Source organism: Tenrec ecaudatus, chromosome 1 (genome assembly GCF_050624435.1).
Source record: "Tenrec ecaudatus isolate mTenEca1 chromosome 1, mTenEca1.hap1, whole genome shotgun sequence".
Lineage (NCBI taxonomy): Eukaryota > Metazoa > Chordata > Mammalia > Afrosoricida > Tenrecidae > Tenrec > Tenrec ecaudatus.
The window spans coordinates 68832430-68854618 of record NC_134530.1 but is presented as its reverse complement, the minus strand read 5'-3'; the positions used below and the strand labels follow the sequence as shown (position 1 = coordinate 68854618).

The 22189-nt window shown below is 58.8% G+C and overlaps 1 protein-coding gene across 1 annotated transcript; it reads right to left on the bottom strand.

Moving 5' to 3' along the window:
* Positions 1–1480: 1480 nt before the first annotated feature.
* IPO13 (importin 13) lies at positions 1481–20453 on the bottom strand. The gene is made up of 20 exons (XM_075555146.1): positions 19739–20453; positions 17338–18074; positions 12730–12870; positions 12477–12618; positions 12188–12354; positions 11702–11822; positions 11469–11616; positions 10600–10781; positions 10491–10517; positions 10192–10326; positions 9943–10086; positions 8625–8705; positions 8051–8188; positions 7768–7864; positions 4932–4984; positions 2545–2611; positions 2395–2453; positions 2164–2253; positions 1735–1916; positions 1481–1650 (listed from the first exon to the last, which is right to left on the bottom strand). The coding sequence occupies exons 1-20, from the start codon at positions 19814–19816 to the stop codon at positions 1554–1556; spliced, it is 2886 nt and encodes a 961-aa protein (XP_075411261.1). The 5' UTR covers positions 19817–20453; the 3' UTR covers positions 1481–1553.
* Between the last annotated feature and the right edge of the window lie 1736 nt (positions 20454–22189).

Below are 22189 nucleotides of genomic sequence, written 5' to 3'. Positions count from 1 at the left end.
GCAGGAAGTGCGTCAGAGGCAGGCGCGAGGCCCTGTGGCTCTCGCAGTTCCTTGGGCGCTCCTCTCCAAGCTCCGCAAGTTTCCGGTTCGGCTGGCTTCCTGGGGTGAAACAAAACCCACCCCCTTTGAGCGGCTCCCATCACTTCGTGCATTCTCATCCTGTGCAGGTAGCGCGCATCATTTTAAAGTCCGGTGCCCTGTTGCCTGTTTGAACATTGATTGGTTCAGCTTTAAAAGTGTCAGCTTAACCTCTCTGCCGCTGTCCTCATTTGTAAGGACAGTGGTGCCTGGTAATGTTGTGAGGAATCAACGTGCACCTGACACTGCGAGGTAGTCCCCCGTGCATCACACGGACTTGCTATTAGAAGAAGGGTGACAGAGTGGGTCTAGGACAGTAGTTCTCAACCTTCCTAATGCTGTGACCCTTTGATACAGTTCCTCATGTTGTGGTGACCCCCCCCAACCATAAAATTATTCTCGTTGCTACTTCGTCACTGTAATTTTGCTAGTGTTATGAACCAGGCGACCCCTGTGAAAGGGTCGTTCAACCCCCAAGGGGGTCAAAACCCACAGGTTGAGAACCGCTGGTCTAGGGGATGGCCAATGACAGGAAGGGGCCAGTGCTGCCCAGCATGAGAAGTTACATTAAAAGCGGAGGGCAGGAACCGTGGGCAAAGGTTGGGAAGAGTGGGGTTGAACATGGTAATGGTTTTCCAACATTTTCAAAGGCTCAAGATTCAAAGGTGAAGTGGGGAGAGCCCAGCCTTGTTCTTCAAGACTGGGGTGCCTGAAAGGGGGGTGAAATTGTCAGCAAGGAGACAACACTGGGGAGAAGTGGTTTGGAGCTGGCCCTGGTCCTGACCCAGCGTATCTCATTCTGTGCCTTCTCCCTCCCAGGATGCCTCTCCCACCCCCTAACTCAGTTCCATCTTTTAAAACTCTCATCGGTGTGCAAGTGAAGCTCATGCTACCATTTGAAGCCCTTGCTCCAGTTTTCCCTTTTCCACCAGTCCTAGCTCTACCCCTTTCAGGCCAGATGTTGTCACAGACCGTTGTCTCTCCCTACAAATCTTCTGATTTCCCAAAGAAATGAAACTTCTGCCATGCAGGCCCCATCCTCTCAGCTTAGCTGCAATGTAGCTTTGAGCTCAGTGAGCCTTGTTCAGTGCAGAACAAGATTGGGTGGGGCTAAAAGTAAACATCATTGGAATAATGGCTTGCCCCCAGTGGGACTTGACCTAGTAGGGGGGTGACTGTGGCTGGTCTCACTGCAGCCCCGCCCAAGCCCCCAGGCAACGGCAGCAGTATACCCAGCAGCTTGGTGACAGCGGTGCCTCTAAGGTGCCACCCTAAGAGTCAGACAGTAATCTCCCTCTCCCCACCTAGGCCCAACTCCAAGCCTCCTACTATCCTACCCCCAGGCCTCCTGAGCTCAGCCCATCAGAGGCTGGTGGCAGCAGAAAGAAAGCCGAGACAGCAGTGAGGATCCAGGTTTATTCTTTGGGGAGCAAGATGGGGAAAGAGGGGTGGGGGGCAGGTGGCGGGCATGCCCCTCAGTAGTCAGCTGTGTAGTCCGTGCCGTGCAGTCCCCGGCACAGCAGGGTGAACTCTTTTACCATCTCCTTCACCCGCCTCTTATTCACTCGTTCACTGAAGGAAGGGAGGGAGAGGAGGTTAGCAACCCTCAGCACCTCCTGCCCAGCCTGAGCCTGGGTCGACCCCTGCCATGCTCACCGAAGGATCTGCTGGCTGAAGGTGTCCTTCTGTTCCGGGCTGAGACGGGCAGAGGGAAAACCAGGTGGCTGCAGTGCCTCCTTAATCCACATGCTCAGGAGGCTGAAGCAGTGTTTGTTCAGGGCAAACAGGATGTCAGCAAAGCAGTCCATGAGGCTGCGGGATGCCTGGCCCCCAATGGCCTGAAGGAGAAGGGCTCTCAGTGCCACAGGGACCCTCCCCTCTTTGCAGCCAGGGTGCCTGGCTCCTCCCCCCCCCTGCCCTCCTGGACAGTTTCCCAACCAAACTGGACAGGACACATGGGCTGCCGCTCTTGGAGAGCCAGTTGCTCCTCAGGGTTGCACAGCTGCGGTCACTGATGGAGGAAAGGGACTCGAGTGCTGAGGGAGGCGCAGCGTGTGTTTCCCTGGACTGGCGGCCCCTTCTCACCTCCAGGACGGCTACCAGCAGCACGCGGCCGTCCTCCTGCACCACTTTTCCCACAGGCTCCACCTCCCCACAACGAGGCAGCAGCTCGGTCTGCAGAGGAAAGGAAGCCCATCAGCCTCAGGGCCTGCCCACTCTGCCCCAAGGGCATGACCTGCACACCACGCCCCTACCCTCTGGAGTCCTGCTAGGCAGGGCTGGGCATGGAGTGGCGGGGACCAGCTTAGGACTCACAAAAAAGCCACAGGAGGCCTTGACCGTGGGCGCCTCGGGGAACTTGAGGGCCAGCACAGCTGTGGGAGAGAGGGGCAGATCAGATGGGTCCAGAGCATCCCGTGGGTTGGGAGGCCCAAGCCCACCTGTCTGTCCACCTGCCCGACTTACCACATTGGAATAGAGCTTTGACATCCAATCGTTCACACAGGAACAGATCTGGCTTCCGCTTCAATGCCTGCAGGAGGTGGAGCTGGTGAGCCCAGCCCCAGCCAGCTCCAAGGGCCATCCCCCCACTCACCTGCCCACCCCCAGCCCCAACTCTGTGCATCACAGGCAAAGGCTGCCCCAAACCAGCCACCTAGCCTGCTCTGGGGGGACCCAGACCACCCCAGAGTCCAATGGTTCAAGAGAGCAGCAGCCCAAGTGGTGCTATGCACACGTGTGTGTACATGCATGCGTAGGTGTGTGCGAAAAAAGCTGGGGGCAGGGGCCCCAAGTCAGGTCCTCGGCAGAGAGCATTCCCACCCCTCCAGCAGGCTCCAAAAGGCCAGCAGTGACTTCCCCTTGATTCACAAAGGCAGTCGAGGCCCCTGGGCTGGTTAAGGGGGCAGCAGACAGAAGACACGGCAGATGGACATGGAACCCCCCAGTCCAACAGCCCCCCTCCCTGTGGCCCCACCTGCATCCCTCAGGCGCCCTCAAGCTCCTCGTTGGGAAGAGGGACTGCAGGGTAGGAGTCCTAGAACCCTAACCCCGCCCCCTTCTACTCAGGACACCCTGTGACCAGTTCCTTCACAGCCAGACTGACCCCAAGAGCCGGTGGTGCCACGAGGGGGTGGGGTGGGGTGGGGTGGGCAGTTGGAGTAAAGGGAGCTGGTAGTCTGCCCCAAGTGGCACCAGGTCAGGACTAGAGATGCTCTGCACGGCTCTGGCAGCCTTCAAACATGCCCTTTCCCAGCAACCCCTACTGCAGAGCACCCCTGTCCACTCACGTGCACATATCCCCACATGGACCATCACTTGAAACTCTCTTACTCTCGTCCTCAAACACACCTGTCACACACACACCCCCCACTACACACCCAAACCACACCCACATCCTCAACTCCATCACAGCGACATGCTCCTGACACACCCATCCACAAACACTCGCCACTCCCTCCCAAGCTCCACCCAGGCCCGAAAACACACGCCCTACTTCTCTCATTCTCAGTCCCCGCCCGAGAAGCTAAACCCCAGGCAGCAAGCTCGGTGCCTCCTGCTCAGAAGCTCAGAGGACCAGGCACGTATGGCACATTCGATAAGCATGTGTGGAGGGACCAAGCAAAGGAACAGGTACACAGACCCTCAAGAGCCCTCAACACACAGTACCCCCTGCACACAATCCCACGGCCCAAGATGCGTAAGCACACACCCAAACCACAGTGCACATTCGCGTGGCCCAGCACATGTACCTCCCCCAAACACACACACTCCCACAGCTCAACACTCACCAATGCCCGTCCCCCAACACCCAACACAGAACACACATCCAGGAATCCAGGGTGGATGATACCTTCAGGACCAGGGGTGTGAGGGGCGATACTGGGAGAGTGGAGGGTGAGTGGGTTGGAAAGAGGGAACTGATTACAAGGATCCATATGTGACCTCCTCCCTGGGAGACGGACGGCAGAGAAGGGGGTGAAGGGAGACGCCGGATAGGGCAAGATATGACAAAATAACAATCTGTAAATTATCAAGGGCTCATGAGGGAGGGGGGAGTGGGGAGGGAGGGGAAAAAAGAGGACCTGATGCAAAGGGCTTAAGTGGAGAGCAAATGCTTTGAGAATGATTAGGGCAGGGAATGTATGGATGTGCTTTATACAATTGATGTATGTATATGTATTGATTGTGATAAGAGTTGTATGAGCCCCTAATAAAGAACACACACCCGTGTCCCACACAAATCCGTTCACACGGCACTTGAAGCGCACGCTTACCCTCACACCACACACAGCGCACGCACTCACTGCACCTCGGTGGTTTCTGCTGCCATTCCAAGCCAGACCCAGAACACAGCAAAGAAGCGCACACAGGGCACAAACGCAAGCTAACCGCCTCAGATGGAGTCTGCCCCACCTCCCCGCAGCCGCCTCTCCAACAGCCCGGCCGGCGCCAGGGCAGCACACTCATCTTCGGAGCAGCCGGGCCCTGGGGCAGGCAGTTCCCGGCAGGAGCACGGGGACAATGAAGCCCAGGCCCTTCCACTCCAGCCCTCGCCCTGAACTTCTTGGGTGCTCAGCCACCCAGGAGCTGCTGGACACAGTCACCCTTCCCTCCCTGGGGCTGAGCCGCTCCCTGGTCCTGGAAGAAGCCTGAGCTAGTTGAGGCAAAGGGGCGCTAAAGGAGGGTGTTGGGTTATCAACTTCCACGGAAACAGATGAAGAAACTCTATTCAACTGAACAGAAAAAAAAAATTTGTCAACAGAAAGCTAAAAATAGGCTTAAAATTGAATTCCAACATAAGAGAAAGAGAGAGAGAGAACAGAACGTGAATGAATAAAACTAAAACACACCTGTGCCAGGAGTTGCATAAATGAATCAACAATATCAGGATGATCCCTGGGCCCTAAAATATAATAAAGATGGAACTTAAGAAAAAATTATACAAACAGCAACTCAACCTCATAGTTATGTGGGACTGAGCCTGCAGGGAGACAGCGTGGGGGCACATGAGCAGCAGGAAGCAAGATAAAGAAACAAAACATACAAAAACCATGAACTGGGAGAAGCCCAACAGAAAGAGACGGCAAAGTGAAGGACGGGCCTGCCCCAGCTCCCTCCCAAGGGGCCATCCCCTATTCCCCACGCCTCCTCAGCCCACCTCCACCCCCAAGTGTTCCCTGGGTGCTCAGAGTTGGAGAAGGGGCCTGTGGTGGGCTGGCCCCTACACTGCTTCCCAGCTTAGCCCTCCCATCAGCCCCGATCAAGGAGCAGGGTGGGACTAGGGGGACAGTTGGTCCCGCCTCTTGAAAGGCCAGAGCAGCAAGCCCTAAACAGGGGTACTCTTCCTTGGATGGCCTCAGGGCCCTTGGGCTGCCTAAAGACTCCTTCCCCTGGGTTGGGCAGTGTGCTGTGGGGCTGGCCGTGCAAACCGAGCCAGGAGAGTCCCCTCCACATGGGTCCAGACCCAGCAGAGAGCCAGACCCCGTGGACATGGAGAGGCCGTCCAAGAAAGGGGGAAGCCAGTCCACTGGTCGCCCAGGGTCCAGTGGGAGGGTAGAACCCATGGCAGGGATGGCCAAGACGAGGCCAGCGTAACGAGGAAGGGGCCATCCTGGGCAGCCAGACAAGCAACAAGCCCAACTGCTCGGACGCTGGCCACTATGGTGCTTCCGGTTCTGCTGGCTCCTGGGAAAGGGGGAGGCGTGCGCCTGGAGCTCCTGATGGGGCTGCTGCTCTCTCGGGAGGGAGGCAGAGCTCCGGAGTCTCCAGAGTGCTTGCCTAGGGCACCACGCACGAAGTAGCTGTGTGATCTTGAGTGAGCCACCACACTCTGCTGCCCCCGCTGGAGCGCAGACTAGCCTCCTCTAAGCTGTGCAGAGGAGCCACACACGAGGTCCAGCCCTTTCACACTGGAACATAGCGACTTAAGCTCTGGCCAGTGTGGCCTAACGTGTCCCAGGCCTGGGTCCCACGGCCACTCAGGAGGTCCAACGTTCAGAGGCGCGTCGGCCGGCGACAAGGGCAGACACCTCACCCTCTTTTGTTCAAGGGTGTCTGCCTCATGCTGGCTGCGCTCCGGCACCGAGCATGGAGAGGAGCACACCAGGCCTGGCCCCGAGGAGCCAGTCTCGGGAGAGACACACACACGTATGTGAATGGTGCCGCATTACCAGTGAGGAGCACACGGTCCTGCCTGGTAAAGGGAGCGGGGCATGCAGCCTGAGCAGGGCCACATGCAAGACACAGGCTCCGCGGAGCACGTTATGGAAAAGGCCGCGCGCGGGGGCGATGGCAGGGGAGGTTGTTGGAAGTAGGCACGAGCTACGTCATGTGGGCAGGCGTGGGATGCTAACCTGAGGGCAATGGGGTGCAACAGCCGGGGAGGGGAAATGCTCAGACCGATGTGCAGGATGGACAGGAGAGAAGGGCAGCTGTCCAGGAAACCATTTAGTCAGCTTGTTGGGGGCCTGCTTTTTCAACAGGGGCCAGTTCACTGTCCCTCAGACCATTGAAGGGCCAGACTATAGTTTTTAAAAAAAACTGTGAACAAATTCCCATGCACACTGCACATATCTTATTTCGAAGTAAAAAAACAAACGGGGCAAAACCACTCGGCCGGATAAATGTCCTTGGCAGGCCACATGTGGCCCACGGGCAGTAGTTTGAGGACCCCTGGCCTGCACGGAGGCAGTGACCAGGGAGAGTGGAGAGAACCAGGCAGATTAAGAGAGAAAATCAGGAGCTGGAAATCAATGGCACGTGTCCCTGACTGGACAAGGGGTGGGAGAGGGGGCACTGAGAGTGACCACCCAGGTTTCTGGCCCAGCTCTCTCCCCAGTCCTGGTCCTGTCCATGGCCCACTGACGCAGAGGCAAGTCCAGAGGATATGAAGAAAAGGGGACTTTGGCTCCACTTGAGACCCCTGGTGAGCCTCAAACTCAGGGCACAAACCCAGACAAGGCTCATGTGAGCAGTGTCGCTTCTACACATTTGGAGCCTGGGGTAGGCAGCCATGCAGCTCGACACCCCCTGCCCCCAACTCCCCCAGGGGAAGAGAGGCCCCACAGTGAAGCAGGGCTGGGACTATAGCTAAATGTACTTGGCTTTGGTCCTAAAAAAGGCAAAGGCCTCACTACAGGGGCAAGACCCAGCACTAAGAGTATTTTGCATGGAAAACCCCAAGCCAGGTGCCCAAAAGGTGCTATGTGAACACCTGTAGCACGTGTCCATCTCGCAGGTACGGACACTAAGGCTCAGCTAAGGCAAGTGCTTTGTGCAAGGTCACACAACTAGTTGGTGGTGATGACAGGGACTACAATCTAGGTCTACCTGACTTCAAGGCCCACACTCCTTCTCCCCCTCTCAGTTACATCCCAATAGGAGCAGCCTACAGTGCCCCCAACACCTCAAGTCCCTCAGCACCTCTGCCCTCGCCCCACTTCCCCATACCCAGGCGGCCCTGAGCCCGGCAGCAGACGTCATTCACCCTCCTGTTCGCTTCGGCTATGGTGTCAACTGTTTATAGAGTGGCAGTTGTATTGTGTTTGGTCCCACAGGTTTCCCACCAAGTCCTAAGTGCGACTCAGGGGACAGAGATGGGCACAGAGTGGGCAGCTGTGGCTCCCCAGTCGGGAAGTGGAGGCAGTGGCGGCAGTCACAGCAGCAGGGAGTCTGGCCAGGACCTACCTTGCTGGAAGAGAGTGAGGGTGACGGAGGTGACGAGCAGGAAGAGGGCCTCAATTGGGGGGAAGTGGGCGGGCTCATGAGCAAAGATGTGGACCAGCTACAACAAAGCAGGGAATGCTGGTCAGCAGAGGCCCAGCCCCAGCGGACAGGTCAGCATCCCGAGAAGATCGGTGGGGGTCCCAGCCCGGGCAGCCACCGGCCCCACAGCCTCACTCCTGGGGAAGCAGGCAGATCTGAGCAGGATGGAATCTAGAACACCTGCTGCCCCAGCCAGAAGCCCCACCTGTCGAGTGAGGTCCAGCGCTGAGGCCTGGGGGACAGTGCTGTACATCCGCCCCAGCATCTCACACAGCTGCGGCACCATGGGGGCAAAGTCATCCAGCAGCGTCTTGACCGACTTCTCGAAGATGGCGCACACAGCCTTGAGAGGGCAGCACAGGGCCTGGTCAGCAGGTCAGTGCCTGGGAACAGGGCCAAGGCCTGCACACAGCAGGCCTACCAAGGGGCCCTTCCCCATCATCCTTCCTTGGCCCTACAACCACGGCAGGCGAGCAAGCCTGATGCTCACGCTGAGAGGCAGGGGGTGCAGCCCTTCTGCTCGGGGGCGCAGCACACAATCCCATCCCTGACTTGTTGCTGACCTCGTCACCACGGCCTCCCGGCAGCGGCAGCAGCAACAGGAACACCCTGACTCCAGGCTGGCCTGCAGAGACCTCTGACCACGGTCCTTGGGCCTAGTGCTTAGGATTTCAGGGCATGCTACAGGGACCCCGTGTCTCCTCCAGCAGGGCAGGCAACGCCTCCTCCACCTCCCTGAGCAGTGTCACCATGGGTCAGCAGCCAGGATCAGGGCTCACCTCCACCACCTGAGCATCATTCAGCCACTTGCTCAGCACCTTCTGGATGAGCTGGAAGACTTGCTGCAGTACCACCACCACCTGAAGACACGGGGAGAGGCAGCCCCACCACGGTCAGCCGGCTGTGGAGAGCACTGCGGGCACGGGCAGAGCAGGAGCTCAGCCTGTTAGCCCAGCTGCACACTGGGAACGCTAGGAGTGGGTCAAGTACCCCACGAACGAGAGGGAAGGGCCTCCTGAATTCTAGTGATCGTCTCAGAGGAAGCCAGAAACTGCAAAGCAGGGATATGCGTACTCACGAGATTATCTAACCTATGTAACTTAAAAAACAAAAGAAAAAGAACCTCATCCCTTTCTCCTGACTAAAACCCTGCTGGTGCCAAAGGCCCCTGGGCTAGTCCTGGAGGCAGTGAAGCTGCTGCCAGTCCTGGGGCGGTGGAGCCTCCCGACAGGCTGCAGAAGGGAGCTCCCAAGGGATGCACAGGGAGCTGTCGGTAATGGAGGGCCGGCTGAGCGGTCCTGGCAGGTGCGGGAAGGCAGGGCGACGGCCACTACAGAACGGCTTCTGTGGAAGGGCAGTGCAGGAGGACAGGCCTGGTCTGCCACCAACAGAGCAACTGAAACTGGGCTGAGGTGCCGTTCTCCTGGAGAGCCGGTGGGAGAGGCACTGGGAACAATGACCACAGCGCCCCCACCCTCCCGTTTGCACAGAGCAGTGCGCAGTGTGCCGGGCTCCTCCCCTCCAGACCACAGCTGACAGCTACAACCGTCCAGAGGCCAGCAAGACACAGAGCCCTTGTTCCGTTTCCAGCGGGACCTCCATACCCCGGCGTCCAAGTTTATCAGAGTAGCTACCCTCCTGTGCATGGATTACCTCTGGGTCGGGAGCTACTCAAAGGCAGAACCTATGACATGCTGGGCAGGCAAGAGCCTCTCTGCCTCAACGGGGCAGCACGAACGCTGACTGCGAATACCCCAGAGCATCGGGGACTGAAGAGGCGCCTGTGAGAACACCCCTCAGAGTAGGAGGACAGTGTCAGCATGCCCCCCTGGGCTGAGGAACCACAATGACATCAGCCCCGGCGAGGCTGGGGACAAAGACAGCACTGTCCCCGCCGCGCATAGGGCTGGGCAAGGCAGTGACATCACCAGTACAGTCAGAGGCAATGACAAGGGACATTCACTGGGTCAGTGGACCAATGGCATCAACCCCACCCAACGAGGCCAGGGTAACAGTGACACAAACCCCCCCAGAGCTAGGAGGTAGCAGTGACAGTCCCGCAGGTGTGGGGACAGTGGCAGTGACAACATCACCCACAGGGTTGGGTCCCTGCGGCACTGGCAGCCTCCGGAGCTCCGGGCCTTCGTGCTCATCCTCATGGTGACTGACGTCCAGCGTGGTGAAGAGGTTGGAGAGAAGCCCCAGGATGTGGACGATGGCCAACTTGTTGGAGGGGTTGGGCTATGGGGAGAAGTGGGTGAAGCTCGAGGTTGCCCCGCCCCAGCCCTGACAGCCAGCTCCACAGCCCGCACAAGGGGAGGCTCTCTGGCCCCAGAGCCCACTCACTGTCTCCTCGGCCAGCTTCTCCAGCTGCTGGATGTAGGGCGAGATGAGCGAGTGCAGGTTCTTGAGGATCTCCTCCACCTGCAGGGCTGACAGCAGGAAGCCCAGCGCCTGCATCAGCCACATGCACTGGCTCGTCTGTGGGGCAGAACAGGCAGGCTCAGTCCCCAGGCTATACCTGGTTGAGGGTGGGAGAAGGTTCCCAGGAACGGGGCACAGGGGGAAGGGGAAGACAAGGTTTCTGGATGAAGGCGAGGCCCCCAATCTCCCCAAGGAGAACCCCGGAACCTTTGGAGCCGCACCTTATGGATCTGTTTCATCAGCACGTCCTGGAGGTGAAGAGAGAACGAATGTGTTGTCAGTAAGCCGGAGGCGCCCGGGGCCCCGCGCCCCCAGGCCCAGCCTGCACACCTGGGAGACGGCCACAATGTTGGCGGCGTAGGGCGGCAGGTCGTACTTGCACTCGCGGCAGATCTTCTTGAGGGTGGACACAGAGGAGACGGAGAGCTCCGGATTGCCGAGAGCGTGCAGCACGAGGGGCAGGACGCTGTTGATCATGACAGGGTGGTCAGCCAGCCACTCCGACAGAGCTCCTGGGGGAAGAAGGGGCGAGGGGAGGTTTCTCAGATGAGCCAGGCTGGCTTGGCACTACGGCCCTGCGAGCTGGGTGCAGCCCCGGCACAGAGCAGGCACCCCAGGGCTGAAGGAGCAAACACGCACGTGTCTATTCAAGCGTGAGGCTCGCAGCTGAGAAGCAAGAAGAGCTCACTCAACGTGGGCTCAGCACTTCCATCCCACCAGCACTGACCTGGCCCCGTTGAAATGCAGCTCAGGGTGCTGTGGGATGGGCCCCCCAGAGCCAAGCTGACTGCCGCTGAGTCAGTTACGACTAACAGTGACCCTATAGAACACGGCAGACTGCCCCTATGGGCTTCCCAACCTGCCGCTCTTTACAGTAACTGCTCTTCTGAGCGGCTGGTGATTTCGAAAATCTGACCTTGTGGTTCACAGCGCAATGCGTCACTACCATACCATCCCGGGGCCTCAGGCAGGAGCCCAGCTGTGCCAGACAGAGTCAGCTGACGGCGGCACTGACTAGGTGTGCGGGGGCTTCAAAGAGTGCCTGGAAAGGTCCAATCTCTCTTCATCCCATTTCCCACCATCTTCCTGAAGCCCCTTTGTGCACAGCCGAGATGGCTCCCCCAGAACCATGGGACCCAGCAGGCTGGCCGGGTTGGAGCTGGGGGCCTGTGGCTCTGGGTGTGTGTGGCGGGTCTCACCGATGGTGAACATCACCGTGTCAGCCAGCTGCACATTGCTGACACTGATGCGTGGAATGAGACCAATGAGCCCAGGCACGACATCGGAGTAATTGACGTCGATGGTCTCCGCGATGGACTGGAAGCCGTAGAGCAGGGCTTCTGTGTGCTGGGGAAAGGAGGAGCCCTGGCGTGGCTGAGGAGGCCGGAGTGACGGGCCGGGGAGGGCTGAGGGCGTCGGGCCGGGGAAGTACCTGCCAGGAGTAGGGCTCCTCCGAGCTGGTGAGTAGACGGCCAAGCTTGTCATAGAGGTTGCTGAGCAGCTCGGAGCCCAGCATCTCATAGACGTACATGAGTGTGTCCGAGATGTCCACCCTGCGAAGCAGACAAAGGCCTTACCCACGAGCCCACCCCAGGCTCCTCACCATCACCCAAAGGTGCCTCAGAAGAGAGAGGGGGGGTCCCAGGACACAGGACGCCCAGCCCTTGCCCTCACTGTCTCCACTGTTGAAGGCGCTGCTTGGAGCAGGGGCGGGGAAGGGCCGGCCCGAGGAGCCATCCATCCCAGCTAACATCGCAAGCCTCGCCCACGAGCAGCTGCTCCAGGAGCACACTGGGGTTAGGTCCTCGGTGTGTGACCTGCATGGCCCTCGAATGCGGCTCTCAATACCCAAATGCGGTTGGCAGAAAAAAGTTCCCCTGCCCCTGGCTCAGAGCTAGAGGCAGCCTGCTGCCATCACCTGTAAATTCGGAACTGTTCCTTCTCATCGGAGGACCAGAATCCGTACTCCTCGTCGGAAGGGAACTGGGCTTTGTGCAGAAGCACATCCACCAGCTGGAAGTAGACCGGCCGGTACACCTGCTGGTAGATGGCCTGCTTCTCGGCCTCGAAGGACAGGATGTCATCCTGAGCCAGGGAAGAGAGTCAGCCATCCATCGGGCAGCCCCCGGGGAAGCCCACAGTGCGCCTTCTCCCGCCACAGCCACAGCCCCAGCCACAGCCACAGCCCCGTGGTCTCCCACACGCACCTGCAGCGTGTACCAGAAAGTGAGCGTTAGGGAGCTGGTGGTCTCGTTGACGGGGTAGTGGCCGGGGATGCCCGTGCAGAACATGATCATGTTGACGAGCGCCAGGAAGCTCTGCCAGTGCTCCACCTGGTCCAGCAAGGCCCTGGGCAGGGGGCGAGCACGAGAAACTCAGTCCACCACAACACACAGCACGGACCCCACAACCCTGCCTCTTAGAGAGTCCTGCTACCCCCCAGCTGCCCCCACTCCTCACCGGGAGTGGTTCTCGCCCAGGGCCACTGCAATGCGACAGATGCCATGGGAGGTCTCCATGTCCCCATTCTGCACTGCCTGTCGCAGTTGTTCCTGCAGGCCCAGCACCAGCGGGATGAGTTTCAGGAGTGTGTTCACGTATCTGGAGGCAGGACGGACAGACAGCCTTCAGAGCAGCCTGCCCCACCCCCTGTAGCTCCGGACAGGCACAGCCTCCCTGCCTCCCATCAAAGCCGTCCTCCACACATCAAATCCTAAGGGAAAAGGAGGTCAGGGCCTGCACAGAAGCGCTGATGCAGCCCCTGGTGGCAAGAAGCTTAGGTCAGGGGCCTCCAGGACAACTCTCAAAGGGAAGGCCAGCGTCGGGGAGACGGAGGCTGAGAGTGAAGCCCAGCTCAGAGCTCTGGCAGGAAGCAGTTAAAGAAGAGTCAGAAGGTAACCGCAGTGCTAGGAGCCTCAGTGCTCACCAACCAGTCCACGTCCTGTGCAGCCTGGCTGCCACAGGGAGAGATGCAGACCAAGAACAGCTAGCCAGGAGGCAAAATGGACAGGACTCGGGGACTGCCTGGGGACCAGGATGATGGGCAGAGTCCAGAAGAGCTCCCAGCGTACTCACTGAGCCATTGACTGAGAGCTCGAGGGGAACAGCAGGGAGGAAGGCTGGCAAGTTCAGTGCTAGACAGTGGTCTCAAAGGTACTGGGTGGCACACCAGGACAAGTGTCCCGAAGGAGGCAGACACAAAAGACCTGGAGCCCGCCAGAGAGGCTGGAGTCTTCAGAGAGCAGTTGTCATGGGACCGGACAAGAACTGCCCAGATGGCGCTGAACGGGACAAGAGACGAGCATCTAGGTGAGAGCCCTACAGAGAGACCAATGAGCAATCCCTAACGAAGCAGGGGATGCAGAGCCCCGAGGGGAGCTTGAAGGCTCCCTCCCTCCACTGCACCCTTCAGCAGTCTGCTCTGGGGCGAGTGGGCTAGGCGAGGAAGAGCCCCTTTCAGCGTGGATCAGCTGCCTCAGACCTCTCTCTGCCAATCCATATGGTCACCACAGCAATCTATGGAGAGCGGGAGGCCGGGGGTCCAGAAGCAATTCCAGCTGGACTTGCCCCAAGCAGGCTGCTAGGCAGATAACCTCATAACATCAGGGGAGGATGAGAAGAACAGGAAGAGGCAGCCAGCCTAGGAAGTTCCCCCCTTGTCCACACCCCCAGTCTGAAGGGATAAGGCATCCACTGGGATCAGCTTCAAAGGGTGCCGCCTGGAGACAGCTGGGGTAGCTTCAGTCCCATGACCCTGACACAGACGGCCCCACCAGACAATGGGCACCTTCAGGCCACATTATGGCACAAAGGGTAGGGTCAGGGCCAAGGCCATGTACGCCATAGCAATTACGAGGGAGGCAGGAAGTCAGACCCTAGCCCCCCAGATCTTCCCTCTATTCCAAGAACCCCACACTCCTACCATAGTCCACAGACAGCAGCTACTCAGTTAAACTTCTTAATGGAGCTCATCTGAGCCTCCTATTAGGGTAAATCAAGGACAGCAGCTCCGACAGGCTCAGTGTTACTCAAGGTCATACTGTAAACTGGAGGCAGACATCCGGGCGGCCACAACCCTTCATGCTTTCTGTTTCTCTTGGGGACTCAATCCCCAATGGATCTGTGCAGACTGTCGCCCATGGCCCAGCCCCAGCTCTCCAGCAGCCTGACAAATTCATTTTCTCTCCTCCAGTCCTCATTGAAGAGTTGTGTCCAGGATTAAAAACATTATTTTGGGATGGGGTGGGGGGGTAGAGGAGAGGGGAGACAAAGCAACTGAGAGTGCAAGTGGCAAGTGGCAGCAGTGGAGGAGAAAGGGTGGCCTCAGGCCTGACCGCCAGGCTGACTGTGGGAAGGCTGGTATCAGGACACCTGGGGGCAGGAGGCAGTGCCAGGAATGACCCAGTAGTCACCCTCTTCAGGAAGCCAAAGCAAGGGAATTAGACTGGACAGAGCAAGAGCAGGATCTGTGACCCTGGCAGAGGGCAGCCTGCCTGAGGAGGAAGCTCCTGCATGGACTTCCCACACTTGGGTCCGGGCTGGTGAATGGACAAGCGGCAGGCCCCAGGGGGCTGGAGGTGGAAGAGAGCAGGAGGTCTTTGGGAGTTAGGGCTGGGGCGGGTTCAATAGGCCTGGTTTCAATCGGTCACTCAAGCAGCCAGGGGCAGGGCTGCGGAGACGCCCGCCTCACACCAAGCTCAGCTCAGACCTGCAATTAGAGCTCTGGGAGCAGAGCTGAGAAAATGGGGAGAGTTGCTAAGCAACCAAGGGGCTGCAGCCAATGGGCGCCCAGGAGGCTGTGGGTTCCCTTACTGGCTCCTTGCTCGCTCATTCGTTCAGGGGAGAAGGGGCATCAATCACCTGCCAAAGCCCTCGAGAGACTGGGTGAGTGGGTACACCTGGATCTATCCAAGGGCACCCCACATCAACCACTCACCCCTGGAGCTCCAGCCACCAACCTATCAGAGACCATGCCTTGGGGATTGGTGTCCACCTAAAGCTGGGGTACTGGGAGAAGGGGCCCCTACTGATCGCTACGGTTACAATGATGCCACCTAGTAGCAGGTGACACTGATGGAGCTCTTCCACAGTGCCAGGAACTATGGGGAAGCCTTCGCGCAGTCCCCTATTTCACCTTCCCACCCAAGTCTTCCTGTGGGGTACCACAGCCTGGCCTGGCTATGCACTGAGACAAGATGCATCAAGCTGAGGCTCATGCCAGGAGACCCAGGCTCAGGCGTGGCTAGCCCGAGGCTGCAGAGCCAGTAGGCAGACCCCGTGGGACTCACACTCAGACCTGACCAGTGCCAAACCTTGTGCCTCTATCGCTCCGGAAGTGGTCTTTCCCTGCCTTCTAACCCCCACCCCTGCTCTGCTGGGGGCTTCCGGGGCCTTTTCTCGGAAGTGTCAGCATCAGGCCTCCCTTTCCAAGCCTCTTCCCGAACCTATACCCCTACCAGCACCGTGCCATTTTCTCTGCTCACAGTCCTTCCACTTCTCCATCTCTTCTCCTCAGCACAAAGACCCAAATCTCTGGCCTGGCCTACCAGGACCCAGGTGATTCAGGCCCCTGAGTTCCTACGGCTCTGATCTCTACACCCCACTGTCACCTCACACCCAAAGGAAGGGCAATTCGCAAACCCTAGCCTCAGCACTCTCTCTGCACCCACTGGCTCAAGGTCTTTCCCGTCCCCCATACCCATCCCCTCCGTCCGGCTAATTCTTACACAGCTGCCCTAGTGTAGCTCACTTGTCACCTTCCCTGGGAAGCCTTTCACAGCCCCTGATTGGACGGCTCAGTCTCTGTGGGTTCTTAGAGCCCTTGCTGCCCCTGCCAGGGCGCTCAGCACATTGGCTTCCAGCCTGTGAGCACCCCAAGTCAGGCCCATTCACCTATGGGCTCCCCCAGGTTCACGCAGAGCCTGACACACAGCAGGTGCTGCATACACCCTTGCTGTCCACGCATGTCACTTAAGGGCCCTTCAGTGTACCATCTCGAGGCCGCCACATACCTGTCCACCTGCTGTGCTCCCCGAAACCCAGGACACTCTCTCCGTACCCCACCCTGTTGTCACACAGGCAACGCCTACTTTTCACCCACTCACAAACACAGCACGTTTTCATGTGGCAGACCCAGGGGTGACAAGACAAAGGCCTGGTCTCCACACAGCTGAGGAACAGGACCACGCAGGTTACTTCACAATGACGTCTCCTATGCTGGGATGAGGAGGGACGAGGCCGGGGGCTGTGGGACAGTAGACCAGAGAGAGCTGTGCTCGAGCCCGGACTGACACCGTGAGCTCAGTCACAGGAATGACTGCTGAGGATGGCGTAGGGCTGCGCAGTGCCCCTAACAACAACAACACACTCAGTCTTGGAAATCTTCAGCCTGTTCCCATAAAGACATGGCAGGTCTGCTGAACACTGAAGGGTGAGGTGGGGGGGAAGGGGGCAGAGGGCCACTCCAGGCGGAGGTGACGTGCCAAGCACCCAGGCTGGCTCAGAAGCTGGAAGGAGCAGGGGACACTCAGGGAACCAAAAGGACCGTGTGAGGGTGTGATGAGCTGCCAGGGAGCACAGCACCCTTGCTGGTCCCAGGAAGGGTTCTGAACTTTATCCCACAAGCAGCAAGCAGCCAGGGAAGGGTGCTGAGCAGACAGGGAGGGTTAGTGTCTCATTTCCCTAAGCCGACTCTGGCCACTGTGGACACAATGCAAGGGCCTGTGAGTAGCCTGCAAGGGACAAGGGAGAAGGCTCTGCAGAAATCTGGTGGGGGGAGATGGCAGCTTGGACTCGGGGGTGGGCAGTGGCTTTACGATATGGCCTGGTACCTGGTTGGTTGAGCGCAAGAAGGGTCTGTTATTTTAACTAAACCATTCACCAAGTGACTCCCTCTCTGAACTGTGAGGACGGGCCCGTGTGGACATGTGTTTGGCTCCTTGCTGTATCGCCAGCACGGCACCAGGCATGCGAGGGGCACTCAATGAGCACCGATCAGGCACCAGGATGGACAGCTCTGGAGCTGGCTGAGCAGGCCGTGCTTCTGGGGGCAGGTGGGGAAGAGCTCACCTCTGGGCGTCAGGCTGTGAGATGGCATTGACAATGGCCTCCACACTGCTGTCAAAGAGCTCTGAGTCCTGCAGGGCGGCGAAGGCCGCCTGAATGAGCGCCTCACAGTCCTGCAGCGGCACCTCCAGCTGCACCCAGCTGGAGAAGCACTTGAGCACCTTCTGACGCACACAGCTGGGCGAGCTGGGCTGCTGCAACAGCTGCTCCAGCAGCGGAAAGACAGCCCCGCACTCCACGGCCAGGCTGGCCCGCACCAGCCCTTTGCGGTACTGGGGCAGTCGGCTGGTCTGGAGCTCCTCGGGCAGCACTGTTAACAGCTCGAGCAGGGCCAGGCAGCGGCCCTGGCCGTCCACCGGTGAGTCCTCAGCCTGGAAGAGCCGTACCATATCTGCCACCGCACATGGCCACGTGTCCGGCATCATACTGAGAGCCAGAGAGGCCAGGGCCACGCAGAGCCGAGTCAGCACAATCTTAGAGCCGCTGGCGAATCGGGTGATCTGGGTGAAGAGCTGTGCCTTCAGAGTCTCATACTGGTCAGAGGGGATGTCACTCCAGTAGCGCGAGATCTTGATGTGCAGGGCACTGGCCCCAAAGTACTGAATCTCAGGCACCTTGTCCGGCTGCAGGAGCTGCCAACTGAAGTGCCAGGCCTGGGGGGAGACTTGGGCCTGCATCAGCCACTTCTGAGCCAGGTTCTTGTTCTCGATGTTGGGGTCGTAGTAGAGCTGGTGCAGCGCCTGCAGGACAGCACAAGACTGAGCAGGTGCTGGCCACTCTGGATCCTGCCAGAGCCCAGACAAGAAGGCACGATTTGGTCCTGCAAAGAGTGCCCTCTCCCTGACTGGGGGGGCTGGGCAGGAGGATAAGCTCAGGGCTCTGCAGTACTTCCTGGGCCTTCTTGGGAGCCTGAACCTCACCCATGCTGTACCAAATGCTCTTCTTGAAACAAAATTTATGGGCTCACAAAAGAAACAATGAAACAGAAAAAAAAGGGGGGGCTGCGATTCCCCAAAGGGGAGACACTGGTAAAGGACAAGATCTGGGCAAAGGGACTGCAGAGTAACCAGAGGGTCTGAGCCCCTCAGAAGGCACAGCTGTTCTCCCAGTTCCCAGGAGCATCCCCTATGCCCACCCCATGACTCCAGATACTGGCTCCAATGTCACAGTGAGATCTGAGCAGGGCTGGGACTCTGCCTGGCAGACACTCTGCAAGGGAGGGTTCTACCCCTACCAGGGTCACGCCTTGGCCAGAGCCACAGCCCTGGAAAATGCCTCACCTGAGCCAGCAGGATCCCCAGGGCCCCAGTTCCATGGGGACTCCGTGCAGGGAGAAAACAGTGGCTTATCTCCCTGGCAGCACATGGAACATTGCGCAGCCATGCCAACGCTGTGAGCCTTAGGGGGTGGGAGAGCGAGGCCAGGACCTGACCCCCAAGCAGGCTCTCAAGTAGCTTAGCGCCCCCCTCATCTGTACCCCTGTGGGCCTGTTGTGGTCACCGTCCTGACTGGCCCGCCTGTGGACTGAGGCAGGCCGAAAGCAAGAAGCAAAAGGGGTACATTCTCAGTGTGCCACGGCCAGCTGGGCTCTGGGTATTTGCAGTCATCCTCCGCATCCCAGCAAGGTGGCCCAGGAATCTGCCACTTCATCCCAGGGACACACTTTCCTGCATTCCCCCGCCCCTGTGGACAGAACCCAGTAAGCAACCAGAGAAGCAGCAACACCCCCCCCCCATACACACACACACACACACAAGCGGGCTGCTGAGGGGGGCAGGCCATGGCAAAGGGCAATGTAGGAAGATGAGTAGGGCACAGTCCTATAGGGCCACCAGCGGGCCTGGGCCCCTTGAACACAGCACAAAATAAAGGGGATGGCCCCACTCCCACCGACCCAGCACTGTTCTGGGGGGCTCCATCTAAGGAATGAAGCATGCTTTTCTACTTAAAAAAGCAAAAGCCACCCAAGCTGTTTTCATTTCTGATGCTTTTCAGAGCCCCAAGCACAGCCAAGTCCGGGCCCAGGGCAATCCGGAGTCAGCGGGGTTCCCAGGGATGTAGTTGCAGGCCTGCTGGCTCCCTGGTTGCTTACTGCACTGCTCAAGCAGTCAGTTCCCACGGAGCTGGAGCACGGCCAGTCGGCCTGGAGGGCTAGCAAGGTCTAGCCCTGGAGGGTCCCTCCCGAGACCCTAGAGTATCTGTCCACAGGGGACCCTGTCCACAGAAAGATAAATATAGCCCATTCGGCCACTGCACAACTGGCCTGTCCAGTCAGACAGCAAATGCCAGGTGCTGTGGAGGCACCAGCCAAGCGGGCATCCAGCCCAGGCCTAGGCTCTGGCCTTGGTGTCGGTCCCCGGAACTTTTGCTCCGTCACTGGAGTGCCCACCCCAGGGCCTCATACCTTCTCCACGTTCTCCACGGTGAAGTCCAAGGCGGAGGCCGCTCCAGCCCCTGGCTGCTGCACCTCCCGCCGCTCCATCGTTGCTCCCTCCCTGGTAGGGAGGTCGACCCCGACCTTTCTCCTCCCCCAGCCTCTTGGCTGCTGGCCCCCTGCTAGACCCCAGCTTGGGTGCCCAGGGAGTGATGAGGTGACGGGGTCCCCAAGGCGGGCATGGCTGCCGAGGTCTCCCCACCTCGGTTGGGGGTGGGGTTTGCCAGAGACCCAAAGGTCTGCTTGTAGGAGACCCTCTGGGAGTACTTCGAGAAGGAGGCGACCTCCTGGGACCAGCGAGTGAGCAGGGGTTCCAATGGTCGGTGTCCGTAGGGAGGGGTCACGAGGGAGGCAGGCCTGTGAGGGAAACCGAGCGCCTAGCCCGTGAGGGATCACGGAGCCGGTGATCTGTACCTACGACACCCTCGTCCGGGGTGCTCTTGGGTCCTATGAGGAGGTCATGGGGGTGGGGGTCACGGGGGAGAGACCCTTTAGTCGTCCAAGGAAGCGCGGGGGTGCAGCCTCCAGAGCTTGGGACGAAGAGTCCTGGGAGTTGAGGGTCTGTGGCAGCTTCCCTCCGCTCGGCCTGGCCCACGCTCAGCTCGCACAGCCCAGCTCCGGCCCCGCTACCGCCGCTGCCTCCGCCCCAGTGACTGACAGGCAAGCCGGTCCAGCCGGGACGGGGCGGGGACCTTGGCGAGGCGCGGGCTGACCCCAGCGCCTGTCTCCGGCACCGCCGACTCAGGCCCCCTACCCCCGCGCCCCCCGCGCCTGCCTTGGCCCAGGCCGATCTAGTACAGCCCGGCACGACCCAGCGGAACTATAAGGAAACTCATTCCGGGTCCCCAGCCCTGTCCTCGCGCCAGCCTACGCGACCCTGAGCAGGCGACGAAACGGCGCACCGCCTGAGGTCCCCGCCGAGCCAAGGCCCAGCGGCTGGGCACTCTGGGAAATGTAGTCCACGTAACGCCTAGCATGAGGGCGGCGCCTGGCGGTTGAGATTGGGAGCACGTGGGTCGAGGTCAGCGGAGCGCTGGCCTGCCCCTGATCTACCATGGATGATCGGCGCTTTCGGACAGGTCGGCGGGGTCTCTGCAGGCCAGAGCCCCAGGAAGAAGTGACAAGATACCGCTGCGTGGAGATGGGAGCCGGAGCCAGGCGATCTGGAACCCAGTACACTTTGCTTACTCCGCTGCGGACGAATCCGCCTGCTGTCAGAGGAGAAGGCATCCGCGTCGCCCGGGAAGTGAGGGGATGACTCTTCTGACCACCCGAGAGCAAGCATCACATACCATGGACAGGGCTCGGAGACGTCCCTCGGGTCCTAGGAAACAGCTTCTCAGAGCGTGTAATGAGAGTAAGAAGGCCAAACCCAAACTCGCTACCATCTAGTGGATGCCGACTCATAGCCACCGTCTAGGACAGGGTAGAATTGCCCCTGTGGGTTTCTGAGACCATAACGTGACCTGAGTAGAAAGCAGGCTACTCGGGGAAAGATAGGAGATTGAGAAGCATCACAAAGGATAAGGGCAGACAAGGGGGTACATCCCCCCTCCAAGACCTAGATATGCAAATGGAAGAGCCATCTCCCGTGTCCTCCGCAAGTCTGACCTGATGGATCAGCAAAATACCCCTCCTGACCGTGTTTCTCATAAAGCATTTCACAAAGGTTACTGCTTATTTTATTTGTCTGTTGTAAGAAGCAAACCACTGCCAACTCTGTATGAAAGAAATCTTGCCTGGCTTTTTGGATTTGGTCAGACAGCCTTGATGTGCCTCGGGGTTTCTTTCCCATCTCTCTGTTCTCTTTGAAGCACGTGCAGAGTAGCATTTTGTTTTCTCCCCTCCACTGGAATCTTTTGATGATTTCCCCTTGGGATACAAAAAAGATACAGCTTTCTGATCCCATAAGATTTCTCAAAATTCATTGCCATTCAGTAGAAAGCCCTGGCTTTCCCTCCCAGACTGGCTGGTGGGTTTGAACTGCTGACCAGTGGAACCACTACACCACTAGGGCTCCTACTCTGTCCTTATGTTTGATGTAAATTGAAACTGACGAGGGCAATGGCGATCCTAAAGTTTGGTGATTTGAATCAACCCAAACATCTCCAAAGAAAGAACTGGCGATCTTCTGAAGAAAAAAAAATACAGCCATGTGTTGGCTGCCATGACTCCAGGATTACCTGTCACGGTTTCGGCCCAAGATACGGACCAGGTTGAACTGAGATGCACGAAACAGTAGGCAACAGTGGGGTTTGCTGCATCCAAACTGCTTTAAAGTCTAGCAGAAAATCAAGCAAGTTACATAACCTAAACTGTGTGGCCCAAAGCGAAACAGTGAACTGTGCATACATTTCTCCCAAGGTTACCGGACACCGCCCCCCCCCCCCCCCCGTTACTCCATTAGCCTATCTTCATGGC

What these genes read in the sequence shown, in the direction of transcription:
- IPO13 (XM_075555146.1), bottom strand. Translation starts at nt 19,816, where the DNA reads ATGGAGCGGCGGGAGGTGCAGCAGCCAGGGGCTGGAGCGGCCTCCGCC. An exon ending in CCTCACTCTCTTCCAGCAAG is followed by an intron (nt 4,985 to 7,767) that starts GTAGGTCCTGGC and finishes ATTATATTTTAG; the next exon opens with GGCCCAGGGATCATCCTGAT. An exon ending in TTCAGCCAGCAGATCCTTCG is followed by an intron (nt 1,651 to 1,734) that starts GTGAGCATGGCA and finishes CCCTTCCTTCAG; the next exon opens with TGAACGAGTGAATAAGAGGC.